This window comes from Coregonus lavaretus, assembly GCF_964263955.1.
Source record: "Coregonus lavaretus genome assembly, chromosome: 18".
NCBI classification, from domain to species: Eukaryota; Metazoa; Chordata; class Actinopteri; order Salmoniformes; family Salmonidae; genus Coregonus; species Coregonus lavaretus.
Genome location: NC_140005.1, coordinates 26280773 through 26308723, shown reverse-complemented (window position 1 = coordinate 26308723; position 27951 = coordinate 26280773). Strand labels below are relative to the sequence as shown.

General features: G+C 45.0%; 1 protein-coding gene across 2 annotated transcripts; it reads left to right on the top strand.

Annotated features, from left to right (window-relative positions):
* The first annotated feature begins 110 nt into the window (after window positions 1-110).
* Window positions 111-27498, top strand: LOC311145988 (protein jagged-2-like). Of its 2 annotated transcripts, XM_084182403.1 has the most exons (25): window positions 111-414; window positions 1005-1325; window positions 7367-7427; window positions 12907-13161; window positions 13261-13321; window positions 15888-16018; window positions 16637-16756; window positions 16923-17036; window positions 17129-17242; window positions 18387-18500; window positions 18914-18960; window positions 19081-19254; window positions 19377-19527; window positions 19750-19914; window positions 20092-20205; window positions 20303-20530; window positions 20682-20798; window positions 20887-20914; window positions 21701-21786; window positions 22142-22255; window positions 22651-22766; window positions 22878-23135; window positions 23373-23504; window positions 24850-25009; window positions 25127-27498. In XM_084182403.1, exons 1-25 carry the CDS (start codon window positions 346-348, stop codon window positions 25630-25632), a joined length of 3756 nt encoding a protein of 1251 aa, XP_084038529.1. In that variant the 5' UTR covers window positions 111-345; the 3' UTR covers window positions 25633-27498. The 2 variants fall into 2 exon arrangements, with proteins under 2 accessions (XP_084038529.1, XP_084038530.1); XM_084182404.1 differs by lacking the exon at window positions 18387-18500.
* Window positions 27499-27951: the final 453 nt, after the last annotated feature.

Genomic DNA, 27951 nt, shown 5'->3' with positions numbered 1-27951 from the left:
GCGGTTCCTCAACAACTGTTTGAACCAAGACTGTGAATGGCTTGTTTAGCTGTCAATCAAAGAGTCATCACCGGGCTTGGCTTCAGCCTTCAAACCGATCGCTTGCCTTTGCTGTTGAGTGATTCGAACGGTGGGGGAAAGTCGTGTGTCTGGACCAGCAGTACGCTGCCTCGGGTGTCCCTAGTACGCATCTTATGTTACTCTTCATTCGGAGATATAGTAGGGAATAGATCACGCTTTCACATCGTGCATGCTAGGAGAAAAAGATACATCGCCGTTCAACGGCAGTTTCTGTGAAATAAATACATGTTTCCTAATGGTAGCCTACACTAATCAAACGGAGACATGTGGAATTGTATGGGGATTTCGAATTGCCTGTCAGTAGTGTGTCTTCTTCTGACGGTGTGGACTGAGGTGAGAACTTTTTTTATTTTAATATTGTCAGATCAAATTAATTGATCGGCAGTTGGGCGAGTGGCTCATGCAGACGAGGTCTTATTCATTTTGTAAATTCAATTTTTTAGAATTCCACTTCTAATTAAATTACGTCGTCGACAGTTAAATCATGTGATCTTGGAATTTCTAGTTTGGAGCGTCGTTATGGATGAATTCGTTTTGCATTCTTCTTGCACTGAGTCATTGCAATCAGCGCAATGTATCGACAGTGTTCATACCTGGGTTATAATTTATAATATAGGTATTATCAATCAGCTTTCATGGGTAAAAATTAGATATTTTAAAAAACATACATTTCTTGTATAAAGCAACGTTAATAATATTAAATAATTATAAATTAAAAACACAAATCTCCCAAAACCTCTCCACTTACTAGAAATGTGCAAGTGGATCTAAAACCACTTTGTTGATAGCCTACTCAGCCTGAAACAACTAAACATTTTGAAAAAATGTAATGTTCAAGTGTGCAACATGCTTAACCTACTGTAGCCTACTTAAATACTTTACGCGCTTCATGTATTTATTTTCTATTCAAATGTTATTAATAGGTGTCCCAGTCCTCAGGCTATTTTGAGCTGCAGCTGATTGCGGTACAGAACGCAAATGGTGAGTTGTCGGACGGGGACTGCTGCGACGGCGAAAGGAACACGCAGGATCTCAGATGTAGCAGCGATGAGTGTGATACGTACTTCAGAGTGTGTCTAAAGGAATACCAAACGGAGGTCACGACCACGGGATTGTGCATCTATGGAACTGGATCTACTAACGTTATCGGCGGAAATAGTTTTCAATTTAAGAGCGCCAAAAACAATCAAAACCGAATCAACGATGGTGGAAAGATCGTCATCCCATTCCAGTTCGCTTGGCCGGTAAGTTGACGATACTTCATTATTACAGCTGTTGATCCACTGCATAAGGCCTGCTATTATTCATTGACTCATTAATAGTCAAATATAGTCACTAGTCGAGTCCTAACCGGATGAGGCTGTGAGCTTGGCATCTTTATTGCCAGTGTCCACTTGGCCACTTTGGAGACCACCTCTACGTGTAAGAATTGTCTGTGCGTAATAAGGTGGTAAATGTTTTTATCATGTACAAAGTAATGGTAGGAATGGCCTGCACATCATGTCTAATGTCATTGTTAGAGCTCAGTTGGTATTCGGCCTAGTGCATTCCAGATAATCGCACATGATGCGCATAAACCGGTGTTTATTTTACGCAGCACGAATGTCAAGAACACATACACATTTTACTCGTAGCAAATTACATGTATTAACTTTGGTTTTGCTTTGGTTCTGTAAGTCAATGGATACACGCCTTTCTCCTAAGGTCTGAAAATCGAAATTGCCGACACAGTACAATTGCGCGCAGGGTGGTTGCAATCATTCATTGGTGCATCATCACAGTAACCTAGTAATAAATAATATGCAATCATATTTTTGGCTGGTTCTACCCAACAGAGATGGGCCTACAGTCCAGCACATAGACATGGAAACTCGCAATGCATCAAAGTGATGTTGAACAAATACCTCTCTTCATAAACAAAATGACTTGGCTCATTTTGGAAATGTGAGGATTGTTGTATGGTTGGTTGGCTGTGTGACCTATCCATTCATCAGTCCTCATGGTCAGCTGTCAGCGGGAGGGAAAGATGGAAGTTGTAACCTGGGGCCCTTGGCAGATACAATTACCACTAAGTTGTGTGTGACATAGGGAGTGGATATCAGTGTCACCACTACTCAAACAAGCGAAAATCCCAGAAGATCCCTATCCATCTGGGCTAGGGGATGCCTTTACTTCTGGCCTCTCAGGTTCACTGGTCTGTCCATTATTGGGTCATTGTCTCTCTATTCAGCGGGTCAGTATTATTCTCTATGTATACAGAACAAAAGAGAAGATTGTGGAGCTGAGAGAACCCTTTTAAGTTTTCCATTGTTGTGATTGGCCAGTCAAGGGTATATTAGTGGATGTGCTCTTCAATGTTCAGACATTGGTCTCAAAATAGTTTTAAAAGTCCAGAAGAAGGTAATGTTCTCTCCCATTAACTACTGTAACTGTTGGTTTAGTGTAGCAGCATGTCATAACCATTCAAGTGTTGTGTACTTTTAGTGTTGGTCCTGAAACCACCAGGGTGTGCTGAGCTGGCCAGGTAGTATTTCCTGTGTGGATGAGGAGGTGACTTTGGTTACTGCAGAGTGGGGGTGTTTTGAGACCACCAGTAGGGCACAGCAGTAGCCTCACACTCCCAACACTACATGACAGCTGCATTTGGTTTGATGCTTGCTGTCAGATGTTTGGAGACCCCTAATAGTTTGTGTGTCTCCCCTCTTTCCACATTTATTTTTACACGAACAATAATAGCTTCCCAGTTTACTTTCAAAGCAAATGACAGACATTTGTAGTAAACAGCATGTACAGCATACTGGAATGCCTATTTTGTTGACTGATAACCCTAATAGAGTTCATATTATCAAGGCATGCCCTGTAGACTATGATGGCATCACCGGTTGGTCAGAATATCTAGGCCACTAGCTCCTGACATGAATTAAAGAGAAAAAAGCTTTTGTTCTGTCACTCAATGATCATTTCTTCTTCATGATTAACCCCTCAGGCTGTTTGGGTCTTTAGTGACATATTTCTCTTGAAATGGAGTGAGGGAGAGATGGATGCTTGTAAAGAGAGAGGCTGCCTCTTCTCTTCCCTCTGTGAGGATTCTGTCACAAGGGAGATATATTTTTAGGAGCCATCCGGCTCTTCAGAGTCACTTAAGACTCAATGTTTGACTCCAGGAGAAAAACACCCATTTAATTTAATTTGTTCCCTGCTCCTCCTTATTCTCTGATGTGTGTTATATTGAGAGGCAATCTGTCCTCCCATCACCCCTATGGGAGTAAATCAAATGGATGAGGGGCTGTTACTCTCCCCATCTATCCCTAGCCATATTTCTTATTTCACTGTGAGACTCTGTCAGCTTTGATCAGGCTGTGCTTGGGTGCTCCAGAGGTAGAACTTCAGCTTGGCCACAAGGATGACCTTTTCCTTTTTGTCTTGTTAACTATCAAGTCGTAAAGTGGTGCATAACTCATGCATAATAACATGACACTGATGATTGGAAATATCACTGAACTCAAAGTGAGAGACCCTTGTTTGGCGAGGATGATGATACATAGGTGCATAAGCTTAACGTCTCTGGTTTCTTGGTACTGGTGCTGATGCTTAGCATGTTATTACACAGCCAGTTAGTTTCATTTCCACTTGCCTCCAGTACCTGTTCACATGGTTGGTGGAGTTCAGCTGGAGCCAGCCAGCCCACCAGGCCAGGAGGACTACAGCAAAGCCCCCATCCCTCCCTCCCTCCCTCTGCTGCTTTGTGTTCAGGGCTAATTAAATCCTAGACTTTATGGATATCATTAACTGAGACCTCCCTCTACACACTGCAGCTCTCTCTCCCAATACCTGACATCAGCAGCTGCCCACTGTAATATCATTGTATGGCTTTTTTTATGCATCTCTGTCTTATACTTTGGTGGTCAAATATGATGATAATTTGTTTTCAGGTTGTATTTGTGATTGTTAAATGGTTAGGAACTCAGGAAGGCTGTTGTAACACTGCTCTCTCCTCTGGGGTGAAGCGGGTGAGGGTTCATCCACATCAGGATTTCTCAACGATTACAACATCTAGAGCCTGTGTCTCAGTTAGTAGCCTTGTTACTCAACCCTTGTTGTTGTTGTAGGGAAGTGAGGGAACCCCGGTACATTCTGGATTTCACTCCAATTTAACATCCAACAGTCGTCATCAGGCCGTTTGTGTGTGTGTGCGCTAATTGCGTGAGAGCCTCACAATTTGCCAATCCAGCGTACATTAATAAATGTTCAGTCTTATCATTGACATGCAAGAATAGGCCTACATGCAGTGATTCCCAGTGATCAGGGTCTTAAACTCATGCTCTGCTGAGTTTGCTCTGCTGTGCTGAATAAGTGGGGTTTTCCCAACACAAAATATCAGTTTTCTGAGCCCTTGGAGAAAAGGAGGCTTCCCCTTTGTCACTGAGCCTTTCAGGCCAAACAATGAGTTTATTCCTCTGCTTTTGTCTGCATGTATTGTGTTATTTATAAAAACAAGTGGAGAGATGGAGAAAGACAGAGAGAGAGAGAGAGAGGATGGGAAAATGTCAGGAGTGGATTGGAGAGCGTTTACATAAGGCCTCTCTTGTGTTGCACTCCGAAGTAGGCCTGTGACATATCTTGTGTTCAACGCCTCACGCTGGTGTTGGGTTTCCTTTTTGAAGTGAGAGGCTGTTGGCAATGGACGCTGACTTATTCCTGGATTGGTGACCATTACAAGGTCCTGGGGAAACTAAAGACAATGCTGTTCTGTGGAGAGGGACAGCAGTTCTAATACAGGTAGTGTGTGTCACAGAGATTGAGGGTATGTCAGGCTTAGTCTTTATCAGGATATTATCATGGGCACTCGCTACTTGGTTCATAGACTGTATGTGGAGTTTGAGCATGCTGCCATTCTCCAGAAGTTCTCATTGCTTGTCATCTTGGTGTCAGAATAATCTGAAATGTTAGATTGAAAAGAGATGTGTGTTAATCACTTGAGGATAACAAAAATAAGTTACATTAAAAAAATGTTTTTCCTGTTAATGTTAATAAATTGTGAAAGTTAACCTAAGACCTACTGTACAATGTGGAAAGCTCTTTTCTAATGTGGCCGAAGAAGACCCTGTGAAATAGAGTTTCAACAGCTTGGCTGGGAACAATGAACTGGCTCATTTTGGTCTTCAATGGACACCCAGCAATAAAAGGCTTGATTAGATTTGTTTTGATTTGCGGAATGAGTAGCCTGTGTATGAGTATCCTGTGGAGGCTGTTGGTTAGGAGAGGCCTTCCTTAGAGCAGGGCTTTTCTGTTAATAATGTGCTAAATAAGCCAGCCTCACTGTACCCTACTGGGTCCTACATGTTTTATTCATTTCAATATCTTAACAGGTGTGAGATGACAGGTGTTGCTGTTTTTCCCCCTCTCATCTCAATTCTACTAAAGTCGTTAATTGGGTGTTAAAATGATGTTGGGCATACTTTCTGTGAAACCATATTGCTATTAGTGTTAAAAGATAATGTTGAGTTGAGTCATTTTGATGTAGAAGACCCCTAGTTAAAGCAGCACCTGTGTGTTTGCAGTGTGTTAGGACACAGGCGATTGAAGGGGGACAGTCATTTATTCATTGAACACGTGAAGGCAGTGAGGAGTGGGCTAATGAAAACTCGAATCCCTCTGACTCTTATAAATTGGCTGGGAGGTGTCAAGTATCTAGTGCTACGTCTGCTGCCCCTGCCTGGTCCATCAGGTTACACTACAGACACCCCACAGCCCCACCCTCTGCTCCAGCCTCTCCCAGCCTCCAGCCTCTCCTCAAGGACACATACACACAGGGAGCCCATCAATTCTGTCTGGAAGTCAGTCATTGTGACATTTCAGATTGATTAAAGGAAGATTGATTAAGATATTACACTGTTATTATCCCTTATTATCATCCCTTCTCCAGCCTCATAAATCATAGCCAGTCATATTTGACTGACAGGGGAAGGAAGAGAATGGGAGGCGGTAGTCTGATTTGTCACTCACAGCCAAACCTTGTTTTCCTGCCAGAGTTATTGGAGCCTGGCCGGGCCAGTAGAAGTGGGGAGGCTGGGGAGGCAGGGCTGGGGAGGCAGGGGAGGCTGGGCAGGCTGGGGAGGCAGGGGAGGACAGCAGAGGGGCACGGAGGCAGCCTCTCTTTGTGTCACACCCTCCATTGTGTGATTTCATTTAGCTCTGATGGTGGTAGATGGAGTATTATGATGTATTGTAGACTGAGTAATACATCACCGACTATGGTGATGGGCGGTTGTAGGTGGCTCAGGTCTTGACCTTTGTGTACTCTGTGGCAGTGTGAAAGACACATGCCTGTGGTCAGAATGTGCCTCCTCATCCTCTCTTTATGATGAAGGGGGACTGTGTCATAAGTCACTTCTGGGGGGGCGGGAGATCAAGGACTGGAACGAGACTCCTCTGCCTTCCACATACTCAGCAGTTTAACATTCTTAGAATCCAAATTACAGAAATGTTTTGCTCCTTTTTCACCTGTTTGAATGTTCTCATTTTAAGTCAATGGAGATTTTTGGTGAGCTTAGGTCAGCTTTGTTTCGCTAGGTGTGGGTGTGCTAGGTGTTTTTTAGGTTGACCTCATAAAAGGTTTCTCTGTAAAATGACAGACCAAAGTCTACAACTCCCCTCCCGTCTAATCTGACCAGTGTATAATCTACCTTTCCAACCTGGACCTGGGGCATGGGAACTCACATCTGCTGGACTGGCCCCTGACACTTGACAGAAAGCCAACTCCTTTCTGGCTTTGGTGTACTGATACCCAAATAACTCCCCAGGAGTTTCAGTTGAAGAAAGCCTGCTGCTGTTAGATTTTGTATTGTGTCAGTATGTGTGTACCTTTCAAGGAAATGATATCACTGTACAGTAAGTACATCAGCGAGTCTTGAGCTAACAGCCTAATCACCTGTGTTGTATTGGAATGTGTTCGGTGCCAGTCGGTGGTTCAAAGTAGATGTTTATCCCCACAGTAGTTGCACTTGTTAACTACCCTCAGGCTGATATCCAGCTAATCAGTGACATCAGTGTGGGAACCAGAGTTATTTTCCCACCAGCAGCATCCACATTTACTCACAAACTGTGTGTCATCATCATCATCATCATCATCATCATCATGTGTTCCTTATGTAATGCATTCCACATTCTGTAGGAATTTGCATGTGTCCGTGACTGTGTCTGTCTGTGTGTCTGTCTGTGTCAGTGTGTGGGGAGTATGAACTCTAATAACCCCCTGATGATCCCCTGTGTGTCTCTCTTCCAGGGGGCGTACACTCTGATCGTGGAAGCGTGGGACTGGGACAATGGTACACATAGCAGCAGTGGTAAGTACAGTACACTTCAGCTTTCCAGGTATTTACTACGACATGAAAGGAGAGCCGGCCAGGCCTCAGTGTCTCCCATGAAAATATGTCGTTAGGGGTGAGGGACGTATTTAGAAGTGACAGAAGGGTTCTACACTAACTTTTTCCACTGGTGGCACTGGTTTTCCACTGGTGGCACCAGCACATGATTTGGTGGCACCAACTATTTATATATGTTTTTTTTACATATACCTGGTCTGTGTTCCATAATGTGCCTGCATTTCAAACAGAACCAGGCTAATAATGACTAGCCATCTTTTAAATTAGCACCCGATGAAGTCTGTCCATGTGGTAGCTAAGTCAGTCTCGCCATTTCCAATGTTGTTTTAAAATGAGAAAGCGACCTAAAACCGTGTTCCCTTTGTAATGGAACACTTTGTATGGAAAACCAAGTTGAAGCCAACATTCGATGTTGTCTTACTCATAATAACTGCACATAGTTTTACCGAAACAAGCGCAACCATCAAACTAGCTCAACACCCTTCAATTGAAACATTGGGAAACAAACGAAAGCTCTTACATCTCTCATAAAAACTGATCAGAAATGAAATCACGGAATAATTATATTGGAGCAGTAGAATTTCAAAATCGGCTACCATAACTTCAATGACTTTTCAAGGACCAAAGAGAGGCGAGATCAATGGCTGACGTAACCTGACAAGGGCTTTGTGTTTTTCCCCCCGGTAAACATGCGATACACACCAATCCAAGATTCTGTAACACACTCCTGTTTTCAGTGCTGCATAACTTAGCCTTGAGAGTCAGCTCTAGATATTCACAGGAACAATGCATCTTCACACAAAGAAGCTTCATAGCAGCACAAGAGGAAGAAAAGTCCCCAATGCAAAGCCCTGGCTCTAGATTAAAATGGACTGTCAATTTGAGCTGCCATAGACCAACCACAGCAAACAGACCCATACAACAACCAGCTCACCTCTCTGTCTCAGTGTTTGACCCCTCAACATGCATGTGCACTATGTCAGGTCAGTCTGTCAGCTGTCATCCCTCCACTTTCAACTCAGCTCACTTTTAGTGGTGGTAAGTGAGCACATCAAACCTTTGTCCCTATACGTCACAAGGATTTATAACACATGTTTAATCTGTTGATCTACACAGTCATTGTCTGAGATGCTGTGCATTCCTATGCTGCAGGCTGGCCATTCATATTGCCAGGCAAGTTCCCGCCCTGCTGGCCTAAGGGACGGACTCACTGGGAGACTGTTTATGCTTCATGTCCATGTCTCTCTATAAAACCTGTGAGCACATCATCTCGTTAAGCCATTCATTATGGACCACAACTTTTTTCTTTCCACTGATGTCTGTCTGCTAATTACCGTCCCAGCAGCTGCTGTGCTACTGCACGCCACTTCATTATCGCAGCCTGGACACTGACAGGCAGCCTTGACACTCTGACAGTCCTACTGCTGCTAAATTAGCCTGGACACTGACAGGCAGCCTGTTACAGGGACTAGAGGTCTTCAAGGGTCCAAAAAGTTGGACCCGTTCTGAAAGGGATCCGTGGCTTTCCCACCCGACCCAATATGCATAAATAATATTTTTTTAAACGGAGACCCGTTCCGGACCCACGGACAGTCAGACCTGTTCTGAAAAGCCCTGTGGAAAAGCAGACCCAAACAGACCAGTGCTGGTTCGGATCCGAGAGACCCGTTCAGATCTGAGAGTAGAGAGAGAGAAAGAAACCCCCGACTGGGCGCTGCCAGTGGCATCAATAAACGAGTGATATTGGCCAAATGATCCACAATTACTTACGTGTCCTTAAAAACTGCCTATAACAAATGACCAAAAAAAACGATTAATTGTGTTTCGATGTGTAGCATATTAAAAACTGTATAGCCTATTGTTTGATTGATTTTTAATTTCCTAAACAAGAATTGTCCACCTCACGGATCAGCTGTCAGAGATTTGAGCACTAAATGCATAAAGGCCTATAGGCCTAGGCCTATGATATGAATATTAAAAAAATAAATATAAAGGAAGAGAAGCTTAGGCCTAGCGAGACTGGAGAGACTGAGAGAAAGATAGAGATATAACGGCGCCATGTTCCTGACACCAACATGCATTCTTTATCCTTTTCAGATAGGCTACTATCATACAGAAGGAGGCTAATTCATACATTTTCTATCAGAATATTGTTTATAAAGATAAGCATTATATTGTTAAACTAAAGGAGTAACTCTGGTAGGCCTAAAACATTATTCCTCACCAAGTTAAACTGTCGTAGAGAGTTGGAGCGCCGGTGCGCACTGCCTTCATAGGCCTGCAGTAGCTAAGACTAATAATAGCCATACCAACCTTCACAAAAGTTTCGTAACTTTATTAGGGTAATATCAAAAGTAAGTCAAGTCATTGTTTATCGGGAAAATATGAGCAGGTTATTGTATTGCGGTGTTAAATTTAGTTTTGCATCTTGCCTTCTTTTTCCTTTCCATGGTTAGAGTGCGAGGAGCCCTATATAGGCCTACCAGTAGTTCTATTATATTGCGGCAAACACAACATTACAGTAGGAACTTAATTTGGCCAATGAAAATGGCTTAACAGAATTAAACAAAACACTTGCTGCATATTTAAACTGACCTTGTTTAAACTTTCACAAAAGTTTTGAAGTTTTGAACAGGCTATTGCAGGAATTGCCAACAAAGGCGAGCTCCTACCGTATGCCTACCCAACAAATGACAGCAATAGGCTAATGATATTTATTTTACAACAGGCCTACTTTTAACCTATCTTAAACTAAATATAGAGCACAAAATTAAAAAGACAGTTCGAACTTAATTTAGCCAACGAAATGAAACAAAACACTTTTTGCATATTCAAAGAACTGGTTTAGATTCTTAAATAGGCCTACAATAATAATAATGATATACAATAATAATAATAATGATAAAACAAATTAGAATAAATACGAAAATAAATAACTAAAGTTAGAAAATTGCATCAAACCTGAATAGTGAGTTGCACACAGTCCATTTGGCCGCGCGCCAACCTTCTTCTCATCTTTGTCCACCCACGGAGGACATTCCCCTTGTCGGCTTCTTTTCACTGTACATTTTCTCCTCTAACGCTTGTGTTACTTCAATGAAAAAGGCCTCTATCTTCGCAATCAACAGTAGCCAAGGCCAAGGCTCCTTTCACTCACTCTCGCTCACTCTCCTCAGCAGCAGGCGCATGTGAGGTGAGTGGCCGGAACCAGTTTCAGCGGGACATAAGCTAAACATTTTATTGAGTTGCAATTGGCTGACACAGAAAACAAGCTTGCAACGTTCTCATCACCTCACACATTAAATTAACAGAGGACGGGTCTAGTCGGTAAATCAATTTTAATTGCACATACCGAGACCCTTAGCAATTATATGAGACCCAGCCCAAATCCGAGACAAAAGTCAGAATTAGGACCCGGACCCAGACCCGCTCAGATCCCTGGTTGGATCTTGGAATTTTGGGTCTGTTGGACCCATAAAGACCTCTACTCTGGACTGCTGCTGAGCCTGGAAACACTGATAAGACAGGCAGCCTGGACTGCTGCTGATGTAGTCCGCAGCGTGGCTGTGAACTGTATTGGTTTGAGAGCACTGTATTGGTTTGTAACAACTTCTATTTTTTAAGCCTGGGCAGTGAGCAGTGGGTTGGATAGGGCAGTGGGTTGGATAGGGCAGTGGGCTGAATAGGGCAGTGGGTTGGATAGGACAGTGGGCTGAATAGGGCAGTGGGGCCAGTGGGTTGGGTAGGGCAGTGGGCTGAATAGGGCAGTAGGGCCAGTGGGTTGGATAGGGCAGTGGGCTGAATAGGGCAGTGGGTTGGATAGGGCACTGGGTTGGATAGGGCACTGGGTTGGATAGGGCAGTGATCTGAATAGGGTAGTGGGGGCAGTGGGTTGGATAGGGCTCAGGAAAAATAGTCTATGTTAGGGCTGTTTATCCTCCAGGAAGCCCCAGCGACTGGCTCTGTGTTTAAACACTAAACAGACAGGCTGCACCATTGTTTCTTTATTAGGTGGTGGCATGGCTATTAGTGTTAGTGTTTCTTAACACACAGTTTAACATCATCAGAGAACAATAGAGGGGATGGATAAATCGAATATGGTCAGTTGGCTGCTATCAGGAGTACCGGTAAAATACTTTTAGAAAAGGTTGTCTTGAGGAGTATCTTGTTAATCAGTTAATGAGTGAGCTAATGTTACTTGACTACTAACGTTGTGTCCATATCTAAGTTTAGCATGCTGAAAACAGCCTGACAACAGACATTGGCTTACGACAACCATGCCACTAGTCACGCACGACTAAATTATCTTGGCTGTTTGAAAACAGACAATTATGTCGCTCTTGACTTGGTCAAATGCTCGTTGTTGAAGCCCCCTCATTGTTTGTGTAAGCCTGTGTTGTAGTCACCACACACACCCCTCCGCCTGCTCTCCCTAGTAACAGCGGCCTCTCTCTGAGTGTCTCCTTCACCGCTGAGAGAGCCCATGATTGGTCTGTATTTTTATATCTAATTGCTGGAAATGAGCAGAGTGAGTGCTTGAGTTTTCAGGTGGCAGAGAGGGACTGATAATCTGTGCCAGTGTGTTAACTCGCAGTAAAATTTAGAAAATCAGGACAGCAAGTGAATATTTTACCAGTTTTCAGTGTTTTTTAACTTCTTTATCAAGAGCAAACTTTGGAAGTAAGCGCGGCTGCCTGGACTTTGTAGTAAGTAAGATAGAAAGAGATAATAAAATAGTAATATCTGCATAACTGAAGGTAGGCTATACAGAATCCATCTAATGACGAGGCCTAGAATTCCTTAGAGTCCTGACTACCTGTCCAATATCAGCCCACCATCCAACTAGGGGAGAGGACCTGTTGTTTGGCCCCTCTTCAGTGCCCAGTCCTGGGCTGTGGATGTGGCTGCAGCAGCCAAGCCAGTTGGATCATGGTGTTTCTGTTCCTTGAGAAAAAGCTAAAGGCCCTTTCCTATGTCGCCCTTCCTCGTCTGTTCCCGTCTCGTATTATTTCCTCCCTGGCTCCGAAGGAGTCAGAGCTGGATTTCCTGAGAAAGGGGAGAGAGGGACAAAACGCATTTCACAAGCAGGAAAACTTAAAAAAGCATTTGGTTATCAAGCTCCTGCAGCCCTGGCCCTACACCCTCTATTTGGGTTTATTTTCCTTCTTCGTTTTTCTGTCATGCTCTTGAAAACAGAGGTGGTGTTTGACCTTGCGTCACCCTCACTGATCTCCAGCAGCAGATAAACAACAGTGTTCTGTCAGATGAGTTTCTCTCCTGCTTCTAGACACTACTAGGACTTGTACTGAGGCATACGGGTTCTAACATTGAATAAGGGGCTAGCCGGAATCCCCCTTTTGACTATTAAGTTGTATGCATGTTGTCAAGTGTCCATTAAAGAATGATGATCAAATCTCTTGGTTTTTGTTTGTTCATGCAGGTGAGGATCTGTTGATTGAGCGAAGTGTCCGTAAAGGAATGATCAACCCTGGAGATGACAGACAGACTATCCAACACAACGGTCCTACAGCCAACTTTGAGTACAGCATCCGCATGCGCTGTGACGAGAACTACTATGGCAGCAAGTGCAACAAGCAGTGCCGGCCACGCGATGACGGGCATGGCCACTACGTGTGTGACCAGTTTGGGAATAGAGGATGTATGGAGGGCTGGATGGGGACCTACTGTACAACTGGTGAGTAGGGGAGCAGCCTACACAGTGAAACTAATCCTTAGATATCCCTCTAATGATATTAGGAATAAATGTGTGAATCCTTTTGTCAATGTTTCACAGCTATCTGCAAGCAGGGCTGCAACCTGCTGCAAGGGTCCTGCAGTGCCCCAGGAGAATGCACGTGAGTCTGGGTTAACCTCTTAAGGATCTGACCCTTTTTTTCAATTTTCGCCTAAAATGACATACCCAAATCTTACTCAGGACCTGAAGCAAGGATATGCATATTCTTCATACCATTTGAAAGGAAACACGTTGAAGTTTGTGGAAATGTGAAATTAATATAGGAGAATATAACACATTAGATCTGGTAAAAGCTTATCATTAGCTTATACACTAACTTTCACACATCTAGATGGCCTGGCGGGGTGGGTGTGGAGCCAGAGACAGCAGGGGTTCAAACTGTAGAACCCAGTTCCTACATTTGAATATAAAAATTGATTTTATCAAACAAAACTATGCTACATTTTATCTCTGGGACCCTCAGGATGACAAATCAGAGCAAGATTACTGAATGGAAGTACATTATTTACCTTCAGAGGTGAATGTATTAAACCAGTTGCCGTGATAAGTTATTTGTTGTTGTGCACTCTCCTCAAACAATAGCATGGTATTTTTTCACTGTAATAGCTACTGTAAATTGGACAGTGCAGTTAGATTAACAATAATTTAAGCTTTCTGCCCATATAAAACATGTCTATGTCCTGGAAAGTTTGCTGTTACTTACAACAGTCATGCTAATCACATTAGCACACGTTACCTCAACCGTCCCGTATACGTATACGTGACACCGATCCCGTAGAGGTTAACTTCATTCTTTGTACCACTGTGTCCATTGACATCCCTTTGACAGAGATTTGTGTCTGGATGTATGGGCTGGATAATGGGCTGGATAATGGGTAGGAGCTCTTTTTGAGTTCAATGAGGATGATAATGATGACACAGGATTGATCGCATACCAGAGCTTGACCCCCACATTCCCCCCCCCCCCCCCCCCCCCCGTCCCACCTCTCTATGGAACGTAGAGTGTGTTATCCCCCCCTCCAGTCTGATCCAGGACCTATTGTTCTCCTTCCTGTCCCAGACCTGGCCTGTAGCTGTAGCAGCAGCCTGTTTTTCACACAGCGTTTCCTCCCCTCCTCCATCGGTGTTTCAGGGCCCCTACTGCCCATGTTTGCAGCCCCAATCCCCTCTTCCTATCCTGGGCCTGTTTTGGCTGGCACACCCCTCATGGGAGTGTGGACTCCATCCAGCAGCCTTAGTCACGTACATGTTTGTCTGCACGGCTGAACCAACTAAGTATTCCATGTCAAATTATCTTGGAAGACCACCTTCTTGTGTATCTCTCTGATGTGGATACTGTACCACACCTATGGATCTGTTCAATAGGGATAGCCGTGAGTAAGAGACGGGTTGGATTTAGTTCTCATCTCATAAAAGAAAGCATTTTTCATTGAAAATGGCTGGAGGAGTGGAACAAAGATTTTTACAGTGGCTAAGCTAAGAGCCCTCCATTGATGGGTCTGTGGGCGGCAGGTAGCTTAGTGGTTAAGAGCATTGTGCCAGTAACCGAAAGGTCGCTGGTTCTAATCCCCGAGCCGACTAGGTGAAAAATCTGTCGATGTGCCCTTGAGCAAGGCACTTAACCCTAATTGCTCATGTAAGTCGCTCTGGATAAGAGCGTCTGCTAAATGACTAAAATGTAAAATGGTAAGGTCGTTGTTTGGTAATGGCAATGCCACCCTAGCCTTGTGGCCACCATGGTCTCTCCCTGCTCCCACTGTGGCCAGGGCCTCTCAATGCAACATATGGATCCGGTCCGCGAGCCCATTCAATCCGGCCGGAATTATTATTTTGGGAGAAAAAAATACTCCAGGCTACTCTTGAATGTCTAAAACTATGTAGAAATTATAATATTATAATGGACCTATACGTTTTCAATTAACTGCCCTTTTTCTGGCCTGCAAATTGCTTTTGATGAATAAATCGGTCAGGAAAAATTCTGTGCGGCCCTCCACTGAATTTTGAAATCCCGATCTGGCCCTCGAGCTACTGTATACACTAAACCTCAGCACACTAACATACAGTTTGGTATATAGTACCACACCACTGCATATTTCAGTACTTTTACACTTGTACAGTAGTAGAGTACAACACAAAGTAGTACTGCACCACGTGTTGTGTGACTGCAGTGCCGTATACTACAGAACATGTTAGCACACAGCACCCAGCAGTACATTCACTCCAGTACAGTATATCAACTAGTAGTGTAGGGTTTGGTTGGTGTCCATTTGCAGGAGAGTGGTCTTAAAATAGCCCAAGGAGAGAAGTGACAGGACAGGTGGGGCAAGGTTACCGCTGGCCTTGGAATAACAGAGTGCTGCCATAAACCAACAGATTAGCTAACCCTTCACCAAGGCTCCCGCTTCTAGACTACCCACCCCTCCATCCCCGTCCCCGTCCCTTGCCCTCTATCTAAGATTAGGAGCCTCAGAAGGGAAGGGGTGTCACTGGTCACCTTGATGAAGACGTTGTGTCTGGCTCCTGATGGAGATTATCTTGACATTTACATGAACACGTACTCGTAGGTATGTCATGTGGTTGATGTAGTGTAGAAGGCCTTGTCCTATGGGTCTTGGTTCAATTAGCTGATCTACACCCCCTAATGGTGTCTCTAATCTGTCTTGCAGGTGTACGTATGGGTGGCAGGGTCCATTCTGTGACAACTGCCTGCCCTACCCAGGCTGTGTCCACGGGACCTGCGTCAAGCCCTGGCAGTGCAGCTGTGAGAAGAACTGGGGAGGCCTGCTGTGTGACAAAGGTGAGACATTAGAGCAGACCAGACCTGGCCCACCGTACATTTAACACATTCGCTACAGTGACCCCTGACCTCACTGTAGTGTCACAGAGCACAAGGTCACCTCTTAGAGCCCCTCAGCAGCAGGTGGTCAACAGAGGTCAGTTTAGATTGACTACTAGGAGCAGGAGATCACTTACAGAGTTACAAGATGGAGAGGAGGATGGAGAGACTACATTTAGCAATGTGTAACAGTACAGAGGTAGGATCTTAATTTGAGCTAGTTTGCTACAGCAGTAAAATAGTCCTGCAGCAACAGGAAATGTTCATTGTTTTGTGGATTATAATTAATGGACATTTTTTGTAGGGGTTGATACATTTTTGATTAGTGCAAATCGAGTCTGACATTTTGTGGAAATTACAAACTTTAGAAGCCCTTTAAAACCTTGAATAGACAACAAATTCCTGCAACAACAGGATGAACAGGATGGCATCTGTATGCCTTCATGTCCGACCATATGAAGTCTTGTTATAACAATGTATTCGATCTGAAACATATTGTTTACCATCTTAATCCTTTAGATGTGTTCATATGAGACCGTTAACATGTAAATGTAATCCTTCCTATATCATTCTCTCCAGATCTGAACTACTGTGGGACGAACAAGCCGTGTAAGAACGGAGGAAGGTGTATGAACACGGAGCCAGATGAGTACAACTGTGCCTGTCCTGACGGCTACTCAGGCAAAAACTGTGAGATAGGTGAGTCAGTCATTACGCCTCAAACAACTGATCAAAGATCACAAATTCAATTCTGTCAGTGCCAATGTCCTAGGGTTGATAGTTTACTTGTATATTTTGTTGTGCAATCCATGTCATCCGTCACTTTGACACATCTCTCTCCCCATGTCTGGCCACTTATCTCCAGCGGAACACGCCTGTGTGTCTAACCCCTGTGCCAATAGGGGCACCTGCCACGAGGTACCGTCTGGGTTTGAGTGCCACTGTCCTGCAGGCTGGGCAGGGCCCACCTGCGCTAAAGGTGAGTGAGTCACGATCTTGCCCCTCCCAAAGTGTGTGTGTGCCTCCATGTTTTTACAAAGCTGAGCCCTAACATCACTGTGTGTGTCCCAGACATGGATGAGTGTGCGTCCAACCCCTGTGCTCAGGGTGGGACCTGCATCGACATGGAGAACGGATTTGAGTGCCTCTGCCTCCCACAGTGGGCTGGGAAGACCTGCCAGATAGGTAAGCCTGGAATGGAGAGGTGGTGGGGGGGTCTGTACATTAGCCTATCTTTCAGACTAGAGAGTTCTGCGGGCACAGCCTCTGCCTGGGAAACTGGAGCAAAGCATGTCCAAATGTGGAGAAAATTATGTCCTGGGGAGCATCATTTGAGTTTGCATGCTAAATTCAATTATGTGTTTGATTTGAAGTGAATGTGATATGTTGTGATGTGTTATTGAATCTTGACTTGAAATGTTATTGATATTGCCTTGTTCGATCGTATGCCAGGAATCTCTGTGCTCGTCCAGTATCAGGTTGTTTGTGTCTCTCACCCTGTTGAGCCTGTACTAGTACTATGGCGTGGATACTCATTTGAAATGGGTGCATGCATGTCCATGTAGAAAGCTGGACATGATGTGCAACCCGAGCCAGGTGACTTAAGTAAAGCTATAAATAACACCTAGCCTGGCAACTGCTAGCCTTGGGGACAGAAATAGCCTGACAGGGGGTTATCTTTGGCTACAGACTGGGGTAAAAGGGGTTTGTACTCTAGTCTACACCAAGAGCAGAGCCTCACCCCAACACCACTATTTAGCTCCGTGGAGTAGAAAGTGGAGCGGAAACGCTTTATAACCTGTAAACACGCTGAGGGAGGAACACAAGCTCCATGTCTTGTGTTACGCAGTCCGTTATTCTCAGCGCGCAGGTGGTTCCCCTTTCAGCGAGCGAGTGGTACCTGAGAGAGGGGTGTCAGGTGTCCGCAGCCCAACAGGTGCTCCTCACTTCTGAGGTAAAGCAGTTGTGTTCTGGTCAGTCAAGGGAGAGGGTGTTAGTGACCATCGCCTTGTGAACTGACCACTGGGAGAGCTCTGATGTCAGAGAATAGGTCCATTCAGAAATTGTGTAGGGAACTGAAAGTAATGGTCAGGAAAGGAGGCAGAGCCAGCGAAATGGATGGCAAAAAATGCAATAAAATTCAACTGAGTTGAGAAAGTTCTCTAAAGGCAGGTGTGTAGCCTTGCACTGTAGAGATCTGCTTGGTGGTGGGGCTTGAATGCTGGTTCTTAGATCTATCTCTGTCCTCTCTCTCTCTCTCTCTCTCTCTCTCTCTCTCTCTCTCTCTCTCTCTCTCTCTCTCTCATCTCTCTCTGTCTCCACTCTGCAGACGCTAATGAGTGTATGGGGAAGCCTTGCCTCAATGCTTACTCTTGCAAAAACTTGATTGGTGGATATCACTGTGCCTGCTTTCGAGGATGGGCCGGCCAGAACTGTGACATCAGTCAGTATCAGTCAATCATGTGCCTCTGTCCCCTTTGCCTGCAGCTAGCTCTGTCACCTACCTGGGCCACTGGCCACTCCGGTCTGTTCCTATCTCAGGCTCTCAGGCTCTTTCTAGCTGCTTTATTATGTCCTACAAATACTTATCTAGATCCATGGATCGTGTTTTTACATGACTATGAGAAGCACATCCTGTAGATATATTTGAAGGTTTTTGTCGACCTCACTGGCTTTAACTGCATGCACTTTAACCAACAGCATCGTGTCTTCCTGCACCTTGAGAGTTTCTTTGAAGTATTAACCAAGTTGCACATTCTATGTTTTGTTTGTGTATCACATGCATGCCACCCCTGCATGTTCCCCTGTCCTATCTGTTGACCTGTATTAGTAAGTTATCTCTTTTCCCCTCTACAGATGTCAACAGCTGCCATGGACAGTGTCAGAATGGAGGGATTTGCAAGGTAGGAAACTGTATTCAATAAGGCAATCTAGCCACCATGTTTGATGCCCTCCATTCATATTATATCTATGGTTAACATCATGGGTATGAGTGACATATCTTTTCCTTACGCTCCGTACAGGAGGGGCGAAGAGGCTATGTGTGTGCCTGCTCACTGGGGTTTGTGGGCCGGCATTGTGAGATCCAGAGGAACAGCTGTGCCAGCGGGCCGTGTAGGAACGGGGGCAGGTGCCACACCCTGCTGGACGGCTTCATGTGTGAGTGCCCACATGGGTACACTGGCACCACCTGTGAGGTGAGCTATAGTCCTTTCCAGACCTTCGACAAGTCAGATCTTCTCTTTTATACACAACCATGATCTATTTCTACATCTGTCTATCCATTCATCTACCCTTTCTTCCATCTGTCCATCCGTAGGTGCAGAACAACCTGTGCAGCCCTGACCCATGCCAGAACAAGGCCCAGTGCCACAGTTTGATGGAAGACTTCTACTGTGCCTGTCCTGACGACTATGAGGGCAAGACCTGCTCTGAGCTCAAGGACCACTGTAAGACCAACCCCTGTGAAGGTACAAACCAATCTATAAACCTATTGTTGTCATCATAACTCAAAGAACTCAACCCATTGTAAAAGTACTAACCAGGCAGTTCTCTTGTCTAGCCTAAACTGAAACCTGCTCTTAAGCTGCTCAGTCCTCAGGTCAACCTCAAGATCAACCCTCATTTCAACCCAATCCTCTCAGGTCTATCTCACCAACAGTTTCTTGTCGTTCTTTCTGTTTTGATCCCAGTGATTGACAGTTGTACCGTCGCCGTGGCCACCAACGACACACAGGAAGGGGTGTGGCACATCTCATCCAATGTGTGCGGCCCACACGGACGCTGCATCAGCCAGCCTGCTGGGAACTTCACCTGCTCCTGTGAACCGGGCTTCACTGGAACATACTGTCACGAGAGTGAGCAGACACACACCATCATCATCACACTTCATCATCATAATCATCACCATCATCATACCATAAGACTTAACATCCTGGTCCTTACTGTAACACACCAATGACTTACTGTATGAGTATCATCATCGTCTTCCTCATCATCCACATCCTCATTCATACGTCTCTCCTCCCTCACAGACATAAACGACTGTGTGCCGTCTCCCTGTAAGAATGGAGGAACCTGCATTGACGGGATCAGCTCTTTCCAGTGCTTTTGCCCTGACGGCTGGGAGGGCACGCTGTGTGACATGGGTAAGTGTTTGTGTGCGTGTATGTGTCCCTGGGTGGTTTTAATGTACCTCTCCATGGTGTGTGTTTCTCTAACTGATCCCTGGTGGTTGTGTTCCAGATGTGAATGAGTGCAGTAGGAACCCCTGTAAGAACGGAGGTCGCTGTGTGGACCTGCTCAACGACTTCTACTGTCAGTGCCAGGACAACTGGAAAGGCAAGACTTGCCACTCACGTGAGAGCCAGTGTGATTCCAGTACCTGCAGTAACGGGGGGACGTGCTTCGACCACGGGGACACCTTCCGCTGTACCTGTCCCTCAGGGTGGCGGGGCAGCACCTGTAATACAGGTGAGAAACCATTATTGCACAGATTTGCCTATGTCGTTCAAGGAAAAGTCCAATAGCCTGCTCTGGTCCGTAGGCTCCATAGGATTCCTATTGCTTATACATTTTGTGAAAAGTAGTTTCTAAGCTCATCATACTTTATTTATCTTGTCAGCCAAGAACAGTACGTGTGACTCTAACCCGTGTGAGAATGGAGGGACCTGTGTCGGAGCAGGTGATGCCTACACCTGCATCTGCAAGGATGGCTGGGAGGGGCCCACATGTGCTCAGAGTAAGGCACCATTTACTGAACTATTTCCAGGTTATAATCATAAACTAAGACACTGATTGTAATTATGTGTTATCCCCTCTCTTCACAGATGCTAATGACTGCAACCCTCAACCCTGGTAAGTTGAATTAATTAAATTAACCAAAGTACTTGTAAAAGTATTTTAAACCTCTTGGATCCAGTACTGGTTCTATTACAAGTGCTGGCACCTGTTTATGAGACCAAGCCTTCTTATCCCATTCCTTGTACAGTCCCACACACACCCATATTAGATCATAATCTCTCAGTGTTCTGGTTTTAAAACAGGAACACATGACTCCCACACACCGCTCATCTCACAAATCTAATTTAATGCTCAGAGATTTCCCATTACAGTTTGTTCTATGAAGTTGTGTGTGTGAAAGGGGAAGTGTGTGAATCCCTGACTCCTCTACAGAACTGTGCAGGGCCTGACAGCTGGGTATTCCAGGGTCCCGTGGATCAGAGGGACTGAGTGGACAAAGGCTCCCGCCACCACAATGACTGACAGGGGGATTAGCACAGGGGGGTAGTGGGGTGGAAAGAGACGCCCCTCGCCCTATTCTTCACCACTGACCCCTGAGCATGGGGCAGTGTAGGCAGGAGAGGGGGGCTGGGTAGCAGGGGGTATAGGGCGAGCACAGTATGGGGTCAGTTTGGGATTTGCATATGAAGTCTGGACATTGATAAGGGATCAGCTTTAGTGACCACAGTCTCTAGTCCCTTGCCTTGGAATTCTGCTGCTGGGATCTAGACCTGAGAATGTGAAGGCCCTATTGTCTTTGTAGTCTGAGCCTTCAGGCTTGTGTATGCTGCTGCACCTGCGCCAATGTTTCCTATGGTATGGGCTGACGTATTGATGTGTGGTTCTGTTTCCTTCCTCCAGCTATAACGGTGGTGTCTGTGTGGATGGCGTGAACTGGTTCCGCTGTGAGTGTGCCCCGGGATTCGCCGGACCAGACTGCCGGATCAGTGAGTCCCTGGGAACCAGAGGGGTGTGGGGGGTCAGATTGGAGGGGTCAGGGGTGAAAGGGGACAGGGGGAGTTTGAGCTGATTGTTTGTGAGGGACAGATTAGGAAGCCTTTAGGAAGCCTGTCTTAACCTCCGACCTCTCTTGTGAGGAGAGGTCAGCTGTATTCTGCAAACAGGTCAGTTCAGTCTGACATTCTCAGGGACAATCCTCTTTCCTTTCCCCCTTTTCAGAGAGGGTCTATTTTTCACGTGGGGATGCCAGACATGAGAACCTGTTGTGATGATATTATAGCTAGGTACCTTGCAGTAGACTAGAGATATGTGTATAGTAAGGTCCTCTTGTTTCCCCATCAGACATAGATGAGTGCCAGTCATCTCCCTGTGCCTATGGTTCTACCTGTGTGGATGAGATCAACAGCTTCCTCTGTGTGTGTCCCCTGGGCCGGGCTGGGCCTCACTGTCAAGAGTGTGAGTACACTGCAGCTATACACTCTTTAAAAAAAAGGTGCTATCTAGAACCTAAAAGGGTTCTTCAACTGTCCCCATAGGATAACCCATTGAAGAAACCTTTTTGGTTCCAGGTAGAACCCTTTTGGTTCCAGGTAGAACTATTTTGTGTTCCATGTAGAACCCTTTCCACAGAGGGTTCTACCTGGAACCAAAAAGGGTTCTCCTATGGGGATAGCCGATGAACCCTTTTGGATCCCTTTTTTCTAAGAGTGTAGAGAAAATACCTTTATTACTGTATCCATGTAGCGGGTATACTTTCTTCCATTGACCTCATGCGTGGAAGGAAGAGTTTCTAAGGACTGACCCTGATATTGCCTTAGTCCTAACCCTGCTCCTCTCTCTCCTCTCTGCAGTCATAGGGATCGGGAAGGCCTGTCGTTACTCTGGCTTGCAATTTCCTCACGGCAGTCGATGGGAGGAGAAGTGTAATACCTGCCAGTGTGTCAACGGCAATGTGCGCTGTTCTAAGGTGAGCATTGCATGCTTTTATTACATATAGTGATGATGTGTGTGTGTGTGTGTGTGTGTGTGTGTGTGTGTGTGTGTGCTGCCTCCCTGACCTCTGTTTGTGTATGTACAGGTACGGTGTGGCCGACGGCCCTGCCTGCTCCGGAGAGGTGCTCCCGGTCCAGACAGCAGTGCCCCGTGTCCTGGAGGACAGGAATGTGTGGAACACCAATTCCTCACCTGCTTCGCCAAGCCCTGCCACCAGTGGGGCGTGTGTTCCACCCCCGACCCCCCTCTGCCCCTCCACACCCAGTGTGAACCCAACAGTGGTTACCTGGACAACAGCTGTGCCCGCATCACACTCATCTTTAACAGAGACAAAGTTCCACAGGTGAGTGCACGTCATCATCACCTGACTGACATTTAATGAGGTATTTAATTTAAAAAAAGATAAGATCTCATTTGCAGATGTTTTTTAGTAGACTTGAATCTCCGACAACACCTTCCCCGATCCTCTACCAGAGAATTCAAGTGAATGGAATTAGCTAGGAGCTGGCAGTCACCTCAGCCGAAAATGCTAATGGCTATCTCTTATCATTCTTTGTGTGTGTGTGTTTGCTAATCAAAGGGCACCACTGTGGAGAACATCTGCTCGGAGCTGAGGTACCTTCCCATCACCCAGACCCTGGCTAAAGAACGCACGCTCCTCATTCTCTGTGACCTGTCCTACTCCAACAGTGACGCCGTGGAGGTTGCCATGGTGAGTACCTCACCACCCCTATCCCACCTCAGCCCCCCACCTTCAGACTCTGAGCTGTTGCCATCTGCCAATGGTCCCCGCTTACCTCCTCCTTACCTCCCACTGTCGCTTGCAAGAATAGTCACTCTCCCTTCTCTTTTTCAGTTAGCCCTGAGGACCTCACCCCTTTACGTTCTTTCTTTCACTTTATTAAATCACACACTTAATTCGTCATTGTAAATGGGTTCCAGAGTAGACTTGTAAAATTGGAGCCTTTTCTTTTCCTCTTTGTAAAAGTGGAGAGCCTTTTGAAGCGCAACGTCCTTTGCCTGAACATCTGGATGACATTTAGCTTTACTTTGGTACACCTTACTGTTACTGTGCAGTCTTTCCTCCCTCGCTTTTCATAGACCTGTGTATATGAAATGCCTCTCTCTCTCTCTCTCTCTCGCTCTCTTCTCTCTCTCTCTCTCTCTCTCTCCCTCTCTCTGGGACTGGTGTGGCCACCCAGGCTCTCCTCTCCAGTCAGACACAGGGGAAATCAGGCGCTACAGGGCACTAAGCCCTTAATGGAGGGGATTAGGCCTTTTCTTGTGATGTAGTCATGTTAGGGGACATACAGGAAAAGGAGTGGTGCGTCTGACGTCCTAGTAGCTTTGTACTGGGTTCAATAATGAAACTCCTTAGACCCTATCAGGCTTGTGCTTTCTTAGACCATTATGAAATAGTCTTGATCTCAACATGATCATGAAATCACATCATTTCAACATAATATGAGTGTTGTATTGTGGATCTGGGTTTGGCAGATTAGTCCCATCCAGTTGACTCTATGTATCTGTACAGATATTCTATGGCGACCCAGAAACAATGAGTCCTCAGTAAGAGGCCTGTAGTCCACTCTGAAGCACAGAGGCTGTTAGATGTCAGAAAGGGGTGAGGAGCTGTGTGTCACAGTTTGTGTGTGTGTGTGTGTGTGTGTGTGTGTGTGTGTGTGTGTGTGTGTGTGTGTGTGTGTGTGTGTGTGAATGAGCTGCTGCTTACCCAGAATGAAGAAAGAGGAGTGTTGCTGACTGACTTACTGACTGACTGGCTACTGACTGACTGGCTACTGACTGACTGGCTAGCCAGGGAGCACCAGGGAGCCACATCTCTGCCTGTTCTCCATTGTTCCTCCTAATTGAAGTGCACAGCATCCAGCTAATCTCCCTCTGCTCCTCCTGGACTCTCTGGTCCACTTATTAGGCAATTAACTACACCCACTGTGTGCTCTACCGGGGGGGGGGGGGGTTAGTGTGAATGTAGGAGTGAATCCCTCTATCCTGTTGTGTTGACTCACCATCTCTCCTCCTTTCTCCCTCTCCTCCAGTCGTATGATCAGGATGGTCAGGAGCGGAATGGAGACCGTGGTCAGATCCAGGAGGCTGCCAGTGCCATCGTCGGTGCCCTGTCCAAACGCCACAACAGCACTGTCATGCTGGCCGTGGTGGAGGTCAAAGTGGAGACGCAGGTCATGCCCCAGTCTGTGGGTAAGTGACCGGACTAGACTTGGGTTAACTGTCTGCATGTTCTTATACTGTGCTTCGATTAGGTAGCATTTCAGTACATGATAGTAAAGTATAATTTTATGGACTTTCTGTCTCCAGACCACCTGGTGCCAGTGCTGTGCGTGGTGTTCAGTGTGCTGTGGATCTTCTGTATCGTGGTGTGTGTGTGGTGGACCCGTAAGAGAAAGAAAGAGCGTGAGAGAGAGTCTGCAGCGGAGGACAGCACCGTCAACAACCAGCTGGAGCCGCTGAGGGTCAGCCTGCCACAGCACAAAGACAACCGAGACAAAGACATTCAGCACGAATGTAAGAAACTCATGAGCCCTCCAGACCGAACGTGTGACGGGGCTGAGGAAGAAGAGGAGGAGGACGGAGAGGAGGAGGAGCTGAGGAGAGGAGGGATGGAGCTAGACAAGTGCTCCACCCAAAAGTGCTCCTTGGCAGGAGTGCAGGACAAAATGATGGCCAAAGGGGGAGTGATCTGTACGATGCGTAGCGCCCCTGTCAAACCACCCCACCGGACAGCGTACAGCCCGAAAGACAACCGGTGTAAAAACCTCAGCGCTGCCAACGTCAGCGAAGATGTCAAAGACCATTATGTATGAGCACGGCCTAGAGATGGGACCTCAAACTAAAGACAATGTCTCCATCTAATAGAAAAACATAAACACCAACAGTGAAGATTTCAGACACGTTTTACATTTAATTTGACTTCATTCTTTGTCTGCAACATGGAGGCTTCTTACCTACTAAAAGCATTGCAAATGAACATTTCAGCAACAAAAATAGACCTGAATTTCAGTTGAAATCACACTGTTTTTTTTTTGTTTACAAACTGTCGCTCCCTTTAAAGGATGGGCTCTTTTTTTCACAGCATGTCACTGAGAAGATTGTGTATCATGTGACTTTGGCGTGAGCACTGCCATTGGAGGACTATGGAGAGCCATTGAATGGCAGCTGTCGTTGTACTACTACATTACTACTAGTGCATTTAGTCCATATCTGCCTTAACCCGCATTGTGGGCCTTTTCTTTGTTCTCTTGGTATAATAATGTCATTTGTATAAGTAAAATGATGTAAAATGTTATATATAAGACCTTTTGAAAGCTATAAGCAGCATATAACACCTCATCAGCATTAGTTTATAAACATAAACATATTTTCCATGACATGTCCATGCTTCTAAAGATTTTATGTACAGTATATCCCTTTAACATGCATTTTACTCTACCACTTCCTGCAAGCCTAGATGCTTTATTATTTCACTATTTGCTTTGGTAGAAAGTGCCTTCAGCCCTTCTTTAATTATTTCATCTCATTCAAAGAATTTATCCAGAACTTAATAATTCATATGAAGGGAAAATATGTCCTTTCACAACTCTTCATATCACCATAAAGGTTTTTCTTTGAATATGTATATTTGTAAATATAAAATGGCTATGTATATTTGAATTTAGTAACTTAAGTGACCCTTTTTATTATAGTTATTCTAAAGAATAAGATTGTTTTGTTTGTTTTTTATGATGTCATTCCGTTTTATTAGTGTCCGTTGACACAGGGCTGGTTTTATACAGATTTATGGACAATATCAAGGGTCCCACTTACAGAAACAAATTAGCATTGACAGAAACAAATTATTATAAGTGCTTGTTTGTTTTGCTTTATGATTTATTACTTAAAATTGTGAGTGAGCAGAGCTGTTAGTTCTAGTTCTAGGCTTGTCCTTGTCTGCTGCTTTAGTAGGAGCTATCTGTTGGGAGTTTCCCTAATGAATGCTGGCTCCCCATCTCCCTTTCACTATGCTACTGTATGTGAACATTAGAATGTCCTTTTATATTGCAGGGGTGTACCAGTGCATGGATGGGATGTGTTTATCTGAATCAGAAACAGTGCTAGCAGGCTTTCATCATTGTGATTTAGGTCGGAATCAGGAGTAACTACATTTCAATTCAAGGCCATTATCAGATCAATCCTGTGGTTTAATCGTTGTCTGGGATGGAGCCTGATGAATACACTGCTGCTTTTCAGGAGCACTCAGTTACCAAGCCCTGCAGTGGTGCACCGGATTTCTGCTTTCAATACTGGTCTAATGAAGGGAACAAGTTTTATTGTTGTTGTTGACGTTGTGGTTGTTGTCCAGTGTTTGTATTATATCCTGTTTCTGCACTAAGACAGGAAGAGAACCCATTGAGCATTACCTCAGCAGTGGTAGTGAAAATGATTTTTGTTGTTCTTTACAGGTTAATATTGTTATTCTCGGACAGGAATTGTCTTTCAAAAATGTTTATGATAAAGGAATTCAAATCATTACCAATATCCAGTCAGCAGAATCCCACTAGCCCCAGAGCATGGGCTGAATGTGCAGAACATTGTAATTATTTTGTACAAAAGAGCAGCTGCATCTTGGTTTGTTAGTGGAATTTGTGTTTGTTCTTAGAACAATCCAATTATTTATTAAAGTATTTTATACCAATATCTTTGTTTTGTCCTCTTTATAGCATTGGAATTTGACCTTACGTTTCAGTTTTCCCATTCATTACCATTAACCATAGCTCTGAAAATCAAATAAAATGTGTTAAATTTGATTTGATGTGTTTACACTGAATCTGCTGTTCCTATAAGATTCATCTTTCTCTAGCTGATTGGTTGTCTATCTACAGACAGACGCCCATTCAGAACCACTAATAAGGTAAGTCCCTTGCATGCATTCATCTGCCCTTATAGGCCCAGTGCAATCAAAAACTACATTTTCCTGTGTTTTAGATATATTTTCACATTATGAGGTGGGAATAATACTGTGAAATTGTGAAAATGATGACAATGCCCTTTTAGTGTAAGCTGTTTGAAAAGACCACCTGAGGCGGCAGGTAGCTTAGTGGTTAAGAGCGTTGTGCCAGTAACCGAAAGGTCACTGATTCTAATCC

What these genes read in the sequence shown, in the direction of transcription:
- LOC311145988 (XM_084182403.1), top strand. Translation starts at nt 346, where the DNA reads ATGTGGAATTGTATGGGGATTTCGAATTGCCTGTCAGTAGTGTGTCTT. An exon ending in GGGCAGCACCTGTAATACAG is followed by an intron (nt 20,531 to 20,681) that starts GTGAGAAACCAT and finishes TTATCTTGTCAG; the next exon opens with CCAAGAACAGTACGTGTGAC. An exon ending in ACAGAGACAAAGTTCCACAG is followed by an intron (nt 23,136 to 23,372) that starts GTGAGTGCACGT and finishes TGCTAATCAAAG; the next exon opens with GGCACCACTGTGGAGAACAT.